At 40.5% G+C, this 14,271-nt stretch overlaps 2 protein-coding genes across 7 annotated transcripts in view; one reads left to right on the forward strand and one right to left on the reverse strand.

Annotated features, from left to right (window-relative positions):
* Positions 1-6,196, reverse strand: part of chchd3a (coiled-coil-helix-coiled-coil-helix domain containing 3a) — a 68,050-nt gene extending 61,854 nt beyond the window's left edge. For 3 of the 6 annotated variants that reach the window (XM_062382795.1, XM_062382793.1, XM_062382792.1), the window contains exon 1: positions 3,422-3,998. In XM_062382795.1, coding sequence (XP_062238779.1) covers positions 3,422-3,980 — 559 coding nt within the window. In that variant the 5' untranslated portion in view covers positions 3,981-3,998. The other 3 variants (XM_062382797.1, XM_062382796.1, XM_062382794.1) reach the window with 3 other exon arrangements.
* Positions 6,197-11,818: 5,622 nt separating this feature from the next.
* Positions 11,819-14,271, forward strand: part of exoc4 (exocyst complex component 4) — a 106,303-nt gene continuing 103,850 nt past the window's right edge. The window contains exons 1-3 of the mRNA XM_062382910.1: positions 11,819-11,907; positions 12,872-13,061; positions 13,939-14,133. Coding sequence (XP_062238894.1) covers positions 11,828-11,907; positions 12,872-13,061; positions 13,939-14,133 — 465 coding nt within the window. The 5' untranslated portion in view covers positions 11,819-11,827. The remainder of the gene's footprint in view (positions 11,908-12,871; positions 13,062-13,938; positions 14,134-14,271) is intronic.

Consider the following 14,271-nt stretch of genomic DNA (forward strand, 5'->3'; position numbering starts at 1 on the left):
CACAACCTTACCTGTAAATTCAATCCCCTGTTATGGAATAGGACCTGACTGGTCAATTTCAGTTTTCACAAGATGCTGAGAAAAGATAGCTTCAATCAAGAGTTATCCTTTTCACAAGTTTCACACTCGCCTATAGGTCCACACACACCAAGTCACCCAAATCTCTCCCTTTTGTCTCTGCATGTCTCCCCCCCCCCCCCCCCCATTCTTTATGCTGCCTCTGGGAGACATCTTTAAGCAGAATATTAGTCCATCGCAGTGTGTGGGCTCGGGCATATGAATATTTATAGCACATTGGAGAAGGTGTAGGAGGTTCAACCTTGACTATGGTGTAATCAGCACACATACTGACTCAGGCCATGATTTAGAGACAGCCGACCTGCTGAGTGCTTCACTCGATACCCAACTCTCGTGAACACACATAATCAATGTCTGCCTCATTAAGGTCGTAGCCTTTAAGGATCGGGCTGAACTTTGCAAGTTTTTAACTAGATTCACATTCATCGTACCTTTTTTCCTGTTCTTCTTTAACAAGAGCATGCTTGATCAATTGTCCGAAGTCAAATTTGTCCACTCATTTATAACACAGGGTGAGTTGGGTACATTTTGGCTATGAGGTGACCTTGCAGGGACGGTATGTTTAAAATACCTCAGTAAATGTCAACGTACATTACTGTGGTGAGACAAATATGGGCCGATGGCTGGAAAAGGTCAGCAGCAAACTTACAGTTAAATTGAAACTGCAGTGAGATAACAACAATTTTTATTTTGGCTGTGACGGTGTACCAACAACCATACTTTACAGAAGGACAACGACAATTTCGTGACCTTATAACAACAACTTCATGACCTCCAACACACTATTTAGGACTTGATTTCATAACTAACCTTTTAATAGATCAGCTGTGACAGCGGAAGGCAGTTTCTCACCACAGCTACACTCAACACATATCTAACCTTTAACAGAATTTAGTGGGATACGGTCAAATGTATCTCTTAATCTGTTAACCAATTAGCTCAAACAGTAAAGGGATACTTTTATTTGACATTTGACAGCAGGTCCAGAGTAAAAAAAAAAGGTTATATCCACTTAGGTTTTAAAACAAAGCCCTTGGCTCCGCTTACTTCTGGTGTCCACACTACTGCAGGGTTTTTGAGCCCCTAAATCGAAAATGTTTTAAATACTGGCCCTATTTTAGTTTATTAACTCAGCGGGTAGTGTTTTAATCAGCACTGGCAGAGATGGAGGATTTTCAAATGATGACACAGACAACCACATTTAAGAATCAGGACTTATCCTTCCCCTGATTTGTCAAGCTCCTGTCACATGACCCTTTTGGGAAGAAAACAAGCGGCATCAGCCTGGATAGCGAGAGTGACTGCAATGAGATACAAGCAGTGCAGACCTTGGTGTCTCTGGTAGCAGCTGTTGCAAGGTTAAATTCTGCATTTGATAATGCTACTGTGTGTTTTCAAGCTTGTTAGCATGGCCAGAGGTGATAGTTGATGCAAAGCTAGAATGCACATTTGGAGGGAGGTCGTTTTTGTTTTGAAACACAGAAAAACTTTAGTTAAAATGCTCTAGTTTGTAGGATTTAGGGGATTTATTGGCAGAAAATTGTCATTTGCAAAAAGATAAGAACAATTTTGATTAAATTCTCTTTATATCTATATTAGGAGCAGGTCCACTGCCACGAAGTCTGCCATGTTACACCGCTATGTTTCTACAGTGGCCCAGATGGACAAACCAAACACTTGCTCTGAAGTGGGCCTTTCGCGTTGCAATCTCAATCTCCACTGCTAGAGGTCACTACACTAAACACTGAAACTTTCATAGTCCAGTTGTATTTTTGATGTGATGAGACAACAAACAGCATATAAACTTCAGTGTTGTATCATCAAAGCCCTGTGGCCGAATAAAAAGTTTTGTACACAAAACACCCACCCAAACACCATCTCCAGCCGTCCCTTAATGAGGCCTGGTGTTTTGCTGTGTGAAAGTGCGGAGGTGTCATTTTAATCACTGGAGTCAGTGTGGCGTGGCATAAGTTGGCCTTTTTTTAATTACCTTACTGATTGAGCCCAGTCAAGGATGGGGGAGCCTGCCCACACCCTGGATGCCACCTTCTGAGGAACTTGCACCCACGCCCCATTCTGCACTGTGTAATGACTAGGTAACATTCAAATGTCCTCTGCTGGATGTGTCAAGAGATAAGGGACGTGCAGCCACATTAAAAAGACCGGCATGCTAAAACTTTGCTTTAAAAGATAAGTGGGAAAAAAAAGTTTCTGTGTTTGAGTTTGAGTCCGTCTATAAACTATGTAACTCAATTGCAATATTATTGTAGTGTGTTACTGTATTATCTGGAGTAATAGGGTTGATTTTGCAAAATCATCTTTTTAGATGCACAAAATCCTTGCCGCTTCTCAGAGGAAATTATGTGAGATGCTCCTTTTGGCAGGTTGAGCTCAGTTGAGACAATACTGGAATATTTTCACCTCATGAAGTTGCAAATTAAAACATCAAGAAAATATGAGCAGCATTAGAATTTAATTTGGAGTCGTAGTCACTGTCCCTTTGGGTCACATTATGGATTTAATCAACTCCTGAGGGAAATATGTGACTCTTATGCATTTGAATGCTACATTGTTTACTATCTAGTCGGATACTGTCTGTCATTGGGTGCTGAAAATGTAGAACCAAAAAAAGTGAAGATCCGGCCAAGAAAACCATGAAGCATCTGCAGAATTGGTTGATAAGTCTTAGTGGAATATTAACAATAAATGTAATATAATGTGTTACGGTTCCATTTTTTTAATAAAACACTGATTATGGCTGCTTCACTGAAGGGGGAATTAAATGCTGGGAATAAGTAGAAGTTGCGGCCGAGGTCTAATGCTCTCACAAACCTCGGGGAGAGGAAGGGTTACCATGACAGCTTGAGCTCCATAGTGACGAGGCGGAATGGAAGGCCACTAATTACAGCATCAATTTATTAACTCTATTACATGAAAGAATTAATCATTTCATTAACAGTTGGGGGATGGCAATGAATCATAATGTGACCAAAGCTATTGTGGGGCCCATTTTTTAAATGAAGACTAATTACAATCTGCACGAAAAAGTTGGGAGACAAAAAGCTTAGGATGGCTTAAACAATATGAACAAATAAACAATATTAAAATTCAATATAGCCGGTCTTAAATCCTTGGACAGTTCCTTCCTCCTAACCTTTGCTTTCTAATTAACCGTGCCCAACACATTTCAGGATAAAATGAGCAATTACCGAGAACAATTCATTTATTCAGGTTTTTTTTTAATAACGAATTATGGACTTCTGTCTCTTATTAAAAGGAACAAGGCAAAAGTTTGTCCAGGTGTTGCGGGGGTCAAATCTGCAAGAATGCAGTAAAAACTCACCGGCTGGTGGAGAAGGAGGAGGTGGTGGGACTGGAATCGACTCGGGCACTGCCACAGGCTCTGGGACTGGAGCAGCGGGTACTGGCTCTACTGGGAGCTGAGGAGGAGGTGCAACTGGTTCACAGGGAGCAGTAAACTCTGGCATGGGAGGCGAAGCAAGTGGCTCAGCGGGCTGCAGGGACAATGTGTCCCCTGAAGGAGGCAGCGGTTGCGGCAGCATAGGCTCAAGCTCGAAAATTGGAGGGAAAGAGAGGGGTTCGGATTGAGGAGGAGGAGGAGGAGCAGCCATGGGTTCCATCTCGACAGGAGAAGGACATGTTATGGGCTCAGATACAAATGCAGGAGCAATGGATTCAATCACCTTTGGAGGAGCAATAGCTTCCATTACAGGAGCAGAAGCAGCAATGGGTTGATTTATCGGAGGAGGAGGAGAGGGCTCAATTACAAGTGGAGGAGGAGCAAGCACAGCGATCTCTTCCACCGCAGCTGAAGCAGGGCATGGAGCAGGAGCAGGGGAAGCTGGGAGCAATGTAGGCAAAGATGAGGATGTGAGCACCATGTCAGCTATGGTGGGGGCTGCTACCTGTTCTGCAGGAGGCTGAGGAGGAGGTGGTGCAGGTGGAGCCACAGTCTCTGTGACAGGTGGAGCTGGTGGAGGTGGAGCTGGAAGTGGAACAGGTTCTACGAGAGGAGGGGGAGGAGGCAAGGAGGTGATCGGATCAAAGGGGGGAGGCACTGGCCGCAGGAGAGGAGAGGGAATAAGTGTCGGCTCCAAGGGAGGTGGTCGAGTGGGAGCACGTTGTGGCTTTTTAGGAGGATCTGTGGGTTCCCTCATGCGGTTGAGGACATTCTCAGAAAGCTGCAGGACAGTGAAAAAAAGTTTTAAAAGAACAATGAGGTTGATTTAAAGGAATCATTGGACATACTTCAAAACAGTACATCTCATCTGTTAAATCAGATAAGAGCCAAACCAATATGGGTTTTGGGGGGTTGATACCGATATCAGGTAGTTAAAGATACACAGAACAATATTAGTAAGTTTCATGACAACTGTCAAATGAAAAGTTGAATATGAACTTGAGTACTATTAAGGAGTAAAATTTTCGATATCGAAATAATATATATATTTTTAAGCATTGACAATGATTCCCAATTTCTGCATTGTTAATTATGTAGAGTAAGATTTTTTTAATCTGATAAAAGCAGATACCTCTATGTCTGAAAGGCTCATATCGATAAATCAGTCAGAGTCAGCACCTGACTCCTGGTAAAACCACACCCTGTCTTTTTATTTAGGTGTTTCTGTTTGTTTAAACAAAGGAGACTCGGTATGTGGATTAGTGAGTTTCAGATCTTCTGATCGAAGTCACTCCTCTCTGGATTAAGTTTTGGAAAACTAGACATTGTTTCCCCACCAGTGAATAAAAAAAAGCTTAATTTTCAATCTGTTTACATAAACTGGCATGAACAGGGTTACAGCTCAGTGGAAAGCTAAGTTAGACGGACTGTTGGCTCGAGCATTGATTGACAGGAGTCCTGCCAAGTCAACACCTCCACTCTGATCAACTAAAGCCTCTCGATCTATATTTAACATGAGCTGACAGTGTCATGCAGACACGGCCACCGCTCCCACATTATGCTCACTCTATTTCAACAACATTATCCATGTACACGTTACCATCTTTAAAAAGAAACTTCGTGAGAATAACATTGCGGATGCAACAGTGTGTCCTTTGTTTTCTTTTTGTTTCCTTATCCAAGAATACATTTTACAACCATATGTGGCACTTGAATTGTTTCAGATATAGGACGATATGATAATGTGGATAACAAATTAGATTCAAATGAAAATAAAATGTAATAATAACAAGGAAAAACTACCAAAAAAAAATATTAACAGAGGGCAACATGTGAGGGATCTTCTCTCCCAGGACCGACTGCTTTTATTTTTAATTTAACTATTGCCCTGCACTATAACCCTGAACTTGAAGTGCTATAGATGGCGCTTGCAACTGAGAACATCAACACTGTAACATATCATAAATCACAACTTCTATCTTCAGTCATGGATCCAGATGTGTGAGATGTTCTCCTGGTTCAGTGAGAAGGAAGATGTCCCCAACTTCTTTTCTCACTTCAGCAGGCGGTTGTCAAAACAGGCAACTGTCACCAGCACGTGCAGGACGACTTTCATTCATTCATCTGAGGGGGGGCTGAGAGGACAGCACGAGGCTGATGACGTCAGTGTCAACACTCCCCAAAAGAAGACATTCAAAAGTGCAGTGTGTGTCTGTGTGTTGGAGAGAGAGATGTCACACACCTGAGAAGCTATTAATTAACTAAAGTAAACCTTCCCTACTTTAGCTTAGCCTGGTATGTAGCCTTCACAATGCATGAAGAGGCTACATCAATGTAGCATAGCCATCTTTAGATAAAACGCTCATTTTAGCCTCCTCTTTAACAGGTACCCTCCTGACTCGTCCCGCTGTGACAGTGGACTCGCGCCGCAGCAGCATGTTCCCTCGCCGGTCTGTGTAATGTCACTCACCCGAATGCCCTTCACCACCGATATGTTCTCGTTCTCGTCCGACTCGAACGACACACGGCGGGTGCTGCTGTTCGCTCCCATGGTCAGACCGCGGCTTGTCACAGCGACACCAATCTACGTGAGACGTGGGGCAGGTACATCCAGCGAGGTTCCCCCACGGTTCGGTAGCGATGGGAGTCAGGCAGAGTTCACAGGGGCCCACACGAGCTTCAGACTCCGCACTTCCGTAGCATGACGAAGCGCAGCAACGACAGAGCTGATTGGACAGAGGCGCCGCACGTCCTAACGTCAGCGATTTCCATTGGTCTACATTTGTGTGCGGCAGAGAGGGAGTGTGACCGGTCCAAGCACAGTCTTTGACATCAGTAGTCTGTTTTAATAAAGTTATTATATTATATTATATTAAAATATATAGTATTGGACATGATTAGTTTGTTGTAATAAAATTATTCTTATATATTTTTGATATCCCTAAAGTACAATTCTATATCCTGATAAAAGCCTCTGTAAATCTTTGCAGACTAAACACACATCTTTATTTTTCATCCTTTTAGGTGAAGCAACCTTTTACTAAGATTTTTCCTATGGTTGATATTGTTTTCTATCTAGTGTAAAATATATCCTGGGAATTACCATCTATGTCTGTTTTCATTTTCCATGATTAGTGTTTTTGTTTTGATATCATCTCATCACTTTGACCACTCCGAGCACTTTACAGTTCAAGTGACATCCACACACACGCTCACATTCAGCTGAGCTCTCATCGGAGATTTGAGGTTCAGTGTTTTGCACGAGAACACTTCGGCATGCGGACTGCCAGGGATTGAACAACCAACTTTCAGGGTAGTGGATAACCCACTGTACCCCCTGAGCCAAAGCTGGATGAAAAATACAGAGCGGACCTACTTTTGCATCAGTTTTGCAGGAGTTCTTGGACCTTAACGAAGCAGAATTAATAACATAAAATACTGATTTACTTGCTAGTGAGACATGTGCGTCATGTGAGTCACGCCCTACAAGAAGCAGATCTTAACCTAGTCTTCATTCACCACCCGTCTTATAAGACAAGTCATTTAAAACTATTTAATTAACAGTGAAATATATATTCCAGACACTGCGGTTAATTAGTGTTTCTACTATTACTCGTAGTTATTTTATGTAATATACTGTTATCACAATTGAAACACAGTCCGAAGTCTCAGTGGCATCCTATGGATTGAGGGGGAAAAAACTGCTGCAATGAGGCATCTTATATTGATGAGTGGTTTACAGAACATCACGGACAAGAAAAAATATATTTCCTCCCCCCCTTTCCCCATGTTGAAATTTGTATGAAAATATGGTGATAAAATGCACTTATATTAACATTAGTGAATCACATGAGCGCAGAAAGGTCAAATGCACAAGTTGAACATTCATCTCCCACATACTGATTGAAAATTAGATGGAAAAAGTTCAGCTGTAAGTGTGCAGAGAGAATTCATTGTAGCTTTTCTTTTTTATGTATAATACTTTATATAATACAATATCTATTCCAGAAGCTCATACAGCCTCATACAGCCGCTGGAAATTTGATACGTCTCAAGGAGAGAGGATATTATAAGGGATGACAGTTCATAAGACCCGTCCTCCAAAGTTGATATATTATACGCAAAGAATAACCCAATACAATATTTTATAATGCACTTTTCTGTTGATCCTTGTGTTTTTATGTCCTCTGCACTGTATAAGTTTTGGATGCTGTGCAAACGTAATTCAATAAAGAGCCTTTTTAAGAATTCATTCTGGTTGTGTGTTGGGCAATATCATTTAGAAATGCCACTTACACAGAGGACTCGCATTCAAATCTCTTACACAACAAAAAGCATGATCAAATACACACTTTAATATAAAGCAATGGTCGGCAAATTGTGCAAAATGAAATTGTATGTGGAACTTTAAAATGAGTTTACATGCAAAGGATGTCAATCACAGGGGGTAGTGACATGAGTTACACCTTGAGAAAACTCGGCAGGCTACACTACATGTATGTTAATGTGTTCATGTAGGTGTAATCACTTATAAGAGTAAAATGTACACAGTATTTCCTCAGATTCTAAGTTTTAAATAATTTTTGTCTTCTTTTGTTCTCTGAGATGATGTGTACCCATTCATACATTCCGGGTTTCGTCCTTTTGTCATTGAACGATTCCCCCCAGGGGGTTTGCCTTCACCTCCACTGTGAAAAGATTACGCAATAAAGCGCTAGATTGTGCATCAATGCCCTGAGGGAACTCTTTGAAAACGCCTCAGGCTGTATTGAATGCAGTGCTTATAGAACAGAGAGATTAATGACTGGCGGGGGGTGGGGGGGGGGGGTATTAAAGGGCCGTGCTTGTTGTTTTTGACAGCTATATTAAAGTAAACACGAGAATTATTAAACCTGACGTTGATATGAAGCATTTACGCCACTTGGTTATCTGCTGATGGGAGTGAAGACTTCAGCAAGCCGAGTGTCCGCTGTACATTTTTTCTCATATGAAACTGACACTTCTGATAATGTGAATTTCAATTTGCATCATTGATCTTATTTATAGTTTTCTACACAATAAGGGGGAATCAGTTAACTTTTTGGGCTTTAAAATTCCCTATGCCTCAAAAATAAAGAAGATTTTGTAGGCTGAGAAATCAGCTTCCTCAAAGCAACTCAAAGATCTGGCTCTCCAGTACAACAATAGTTTGTTATTAAGTGTTGACATATGACTTTTCATGTTTTATGTCCACTTCAACTTTATCAATGTTGCTTTCTGGCAAGAAGTTTTACTATTGCCTTGATCTTGTTACCTTTGAGTTGATTTGACATCTATAAATCCTCTTATTTAATTTCTTTCTGTATCGTTTCTGCAAAATTGAGAGCTGTATAGATATGAGCGGAATCATTGTCAAAGGAATGAACTTGGAATATAAACTGAGTATGGAAATGCTGTTTCCTAATGCATGTGAGGTGCAGAAAGAAAAGACGTTGATCCAATTAAAGATGAGGTAAAAAATCCAGAAGGTAAATAACACATTTAATCTTCTGATGTTACCCTCATGCACATTTCCATGGAAACAAGTAAAATAGTAGTTTATCTCAATCCCCAAGAGAAGACTATTTTAATTACAAAGGTCAAAGTGACACAAACGAGGAAGAAACAGAATAACAAGACAGAGAATGAGAGAAGAAAGAAATGTTTCCTTATAGTAACCTAATCGCTATTGTTACAGCAAAATAAAGATCTTATCCATGCAAACACATCCTTGCAGAAATGTGCAGGTTTACTAAACAGATCCCATTTCCCCCTCATGATGGTAACGTTGGTCAAGTTTTTCTTTTACACCATCATTTATATCACCAAACACTACTGCTTGGTGAGCACTTTTCGACACTGATCCAAAAATCCACTTCCTTACAGAACAAATCAATGAAAGTCTGTGTCCTGGTTCTGCCTGGAAAATAGCATTTTCCTAGACTGCAAATAATTGTAACATAAATAGTTTGGTTCAAACTTTCCTCCACAGGAGTAGTTTGTAAAAAATTTCCAAGGGTTGTGTAACTGGAGAGGTTAAAATACTGTGTTTGCACAATCTTGTTATCTATCTATTTCTCTGGCAATAATTACTAAAGCTATTAGCACACATTAGCAATGACTCGCTCAATTAATTACAACCTCAAAATGACATCTAAATATGTTCCTAAGACGTAGTTCATCAATTATTTGATGATCACGAGAACCGTATCTGAGGGAAAGCACCTGCTTAACAGTAGTTTAGCTAATAGAGCTCCAGACTTATCCTAATTCATATCATCTGCTGTTTCTTCTGTAAAAACACAAACTGACAAATTTAATTATGGTCTTAAACTTTAGGCGACTTAAGTTAATTTGGTAAAGTGGCTGCACCATTATTCAAAATTCGGAAAAGTGTGAATTTTGATTTTCTTTATTAAGGACAAAGTAATTAAGATAAAGCAATCTGCATTTCAGATCTGGAAAAAATATCTTAGAAAGTCCTGAATGCTCTTAATCCATATACAGGTCAGTCAGTCAAAGCCATAAGTCAGTGTCCGAAGACGCGTCAGCGAAAAGGAAATACCCTTGGTGCTGTGTGAAAAAATCACAGTAGATTAGTGGGACTGATGGGACACGGGCTGGAGGCTGTGAGGCGATAAGAACTTCAAAATTAAACTTGGACCTGGGAAGCTATAGGTGCCTTCAAAAGAAAAACCGTGGCTCCTGCCTGACACGGGGATTGTTCATTTTCTCTTTTTTATAAAAAATGTTTGGGGCGGAGACACAAAGATCCCCCACAATGTTATCTCGCCGGCCCACCAGTGCATCAATCAGGGCCCGGGCTGCTGGCAATCGACCTCCTTTTTGCACCAGAATCAATGTCCTCGCTCATTCTCATTGGTACAGCAGAGATTGTCAGAGATACAGTGCAGGAGAGCCCCGCCAAATCCACCACTATATGTTCCAAATGGGGGGGGGGGGGTTTATTAACTCACTGACACACACAGTCTTTCTCCCTGCTCCTCTGCTCCACCTTTGCTTCAGCCGTCTCAGGGCTGGAAGTGTTGCAAGTGAAACCTTTTCTATTGTGATATTTGTGTCGCATGTAAAAAAATGAAAATACCTCTAATGTCAACGTTTCACTGACAAATCAACTAGTTGTCATTAAAGAACTAGATTTCACCCCACATAGTGCGCCACATGCCTGATGCAAACCATTTAACATCGAGCAGATACAGATCTCTGTTCTTGATGATGATCAATGAGAAATAAAATCATTTGAAATTATTTCAATAGGCATATAATAAATAATAATTTCCATATCTGCTTCTGGATTTTTTTTTAGGGCCCGAGCACTGACAGGCACTGACACTCATCTCAATTTGAAGTTGATCTGATGTAAGCACTGGTACAAGTACCTCAAATAAAAAATATGGCCCGAAATGGACACTAAACGCGAAACAGCAGTCTTCATGTTGCGTTTTTCAGATTGCACCCATGGGCTTTTTTGTTTGTCTGGTCATGATACACATGTGTATCAATTTTTCAGAATTATTTATAATATATAATAATCATTACAATTCCAATAGGTCCTCACTGTCTGTCAGTGCCTGTCAGTGGTCGGGCCCTAAAAAATAAAATGAAATAAAATGAAGTAAAATTTAATTTAATGTAATTTATTGGGGCCGGTGCTCTGACAGGCACTGACACACTATTGAATTTGTAATAATTGTTATCATTATCTATTATAAATCATTCTTACCAACAAGTAAGGGAACATGTTCACATTGACCGATCTTCACAAAAATCAATAAACATGTGTATCATGACCAGACAAACAAATAAGTCTATGGGTGCAATTTGAAATACGCAACAGGAAGCCTGCTATTTTGCATTTAGTGGCCATTTTGGCCATATTCCACATTTTTACTTTGAGGTACTTGTTATTATTATTATTCAGGCAAATGCATTGGCTTTTTGAGGGCTTTAACATGCTCAAATTCTTACCAAAATTTTCAGAAAATTAAAAGTGATGAAAATGTACGTGTTCTGGAGGAATTTTTATGGGGCGCGGCAAAATGGCTCAACCATATCCTACACATACAACCTTATGATTTTGATGAAGTGCAAGTCTTAAGTTTAATTGCTTAGTTAATAATAATAATTCCCCCTGGATCTATTATCCTTTCTCTCTAACAGTATATTTACACTTTGATGCCTCACTGCTACAGAGGGCCGCTCCTCTGCCTCAAAACCACAACTCCCAGAGTTCCGCGGTGCAGCCTCACGCCGCTCACTTCCTGTTTGGGTGCCGCAGCTGGAGTAAAGATGGCAGCTGACACTGGGAGGTACAGGAGTGCTGTGAGCAAAAACAAAGACCCCTCCGGTCTCCTCATCTCTGTCATAAGGTGAGCTTTGCCTTCTTCTCATACAGGTAACATGGCTGCGACGTGTCGGGCAGCCATTAGAGTGCAGTAGCATTTAGACACAGAGATGAAATGACAGCTAGCTCCTATGCTACAAGTTAGCTACCTTCTTCCTGTCCTGTCCAGTAAATGAGAGGAATTAAAGCCCGTTTAGTGTTCGATACCGTTATTTCATGTCGGCTAATGATCACAGTAGCTTTATTTAAACATTAAGTGGAAGGAGAAGTGTTAAGGGCTGTGTCCTATTGAAGAAGCTTATTAACTGTTCGTTGATTTATAAAGTCAAGGATTTGGGAGGGGTCGCTTAGCAACAGCAGCAAAAAAACTATTTTAATTATGATGTGTGTTTGTTTTGTTGATTATATCCGGAAGTGGATCTATTCATCACTGCAGAACCCAATGTTCTGTCAAAGTCACTGATGCTGAATGGCTGCCTGAACTTATGCAAAGGAAAGTGCACATGAAAAGGATGCAATCAAAACTTCCTGTTCTAGATTGCTATTTTAACTATTCTTGTCTTGTACATTGTGTATTGTGAAAGGTCACTGTGTCTTCTATTCCTTATATTGTCAGATGTCCAGGGTTTCCAAAGTACAGCTGCGGCAATAGGTCCTTTTATATATGATCAAATGAGAGAAAACTTTCTGGGAGCATCACATTTTTTACATTTTAATCTTGGATTTGCATCTTGGAACATCAAGATAATGTTGCTGTTACATCCATTTGTTATTGCATGATTGTACCTATTCATGTTGTGATGCCACCTGCTCCACAGTGTTGAGCTGTCACTTGAATACCTTAAACTAACCTCATGAAGTGCTTTATATAAACTCCTACTTATCTCACACTCGTCTTGTACTTGATGCCCCATCTAGAAATATCATGTTTAATCAGTTATTAGATCAATTCCAACTTCTTCTTCTCATCCTCTTCCCCCCTGATGCAGGACCCTGTCCAATAGCGACGATGTGCAGGACAGGGAGACGGAGAAGGGGCGTCTGGAAGAGGCCTTTGAGACGTGCGACAAGGATCTGGACGAGCTGATCGTTCAGCATTACGCCGAGCTCACAACGGCCATCAGGACCTACCAGAGCATCACAGAGCGCATCACGGGCTCCCGCAACAAGATCAAACAGGTAGAAAGCAGAGATGAATACAAAACATGGACTCTTGCTCAAATGAACCAGAAGGGTTAAGAAAAGTGTTACCTAATTCAAAAAAGTACTTCACCAAGACTTATAAGAGTCCCAAAAGGCTGTGACAGTAAACCAGAAGTCACAAAACCTGGACCTCGAAACCAAAGCAGCTCAGTGGAATTCAACTTTCATCAATTTACGTCTTTGTTTTTCCCAGTGTGACTTGTCAAAATGTCTTAGCTGAAAAATGTGCCTGAAAAACCTTCAGCATGGTTCAATTCCTTTTTAAACTCGAGGTTCAACCAGCCAGTGAAAACACCTGTGTCTCACACCATTGTTTATAAAACGTTTTTAAGGAATATGATCAATTATTTATCTTCTCTACTTAACTTACCTTTCAGATACCCTACACTGAGTAAATATTGATTAATTTGGGCAGCTAATTAAGTTGAAATATTGTTTGTTATTAGGTATTTTGCTGTCTCCCATTTGTCCTTGTCAGAAAGTTATTGTTTCTTTGATGATACTGGGCTCAGAAAATCGAACAAATCAACTTTCAGGCTGTAAACTGTAAATGTTATAGATCTTAGTAAACAGTCAACTCATTAGAATACATTTTGCATTCTGCATGTATTTAAAAGCCAGAATATTAAAAAAAAATTGCAAGTGCAAATATTAATATACATCACTGAACAAACCTATTTTAAAATTAACCTAAAATCTCAAAACAACTTTTATAGTCATAAACATTCCCATACTTATATGTAACAGTTTGAGCCACACCTCCAAAATGCTTTCATTTTGAAGTATTGCAGTATCTAAACTCTGCCTCAGAACCGGGCTTAGTGTCATGACCTCTACTCTCTCTGTCCTGCAGGTGAAGGAGAACCTCCTCTCCTGCAAGATGCTTCTTCACTGCAAAAGGGACGAGCTGAGGAAGCTGTGGATCGAAGGCATCGAGCACAAGCATGTCCTCCAGCTGCTGGATGAAATTGAAAGCATCAAGCAGGTGCCTCAGCGGCTGGAGACCTACATGGCGAGCAAACACTACCTTCATGCCACAGATATGCTGGTGAGTAGACTGAATGCCAGAGGATTGACTGTATAGAAGCATCCTGTCTTCATGTGTATAGTATTCCAGTTGGACAGAGAGGCAGAGAGACAAACTAATAGATTGTTGTTTTGAGTGTTTGTTTGGATGGTATGCGTG

This window comes from Platichthys flesus, chromosome 23 (genome assembly GCF_949316205.1).
Source record: "Platichthys flesus chromosome 23, fPlaFle2.1, whole genome shotgun sequence".
Classification (NCBI taxonomy): Eukaryota; Metazoa; Chordata; class Actinopteri; order Pleuronectiformes; family Pleuronectidae; genus Platichthys; species Platichthys flesus.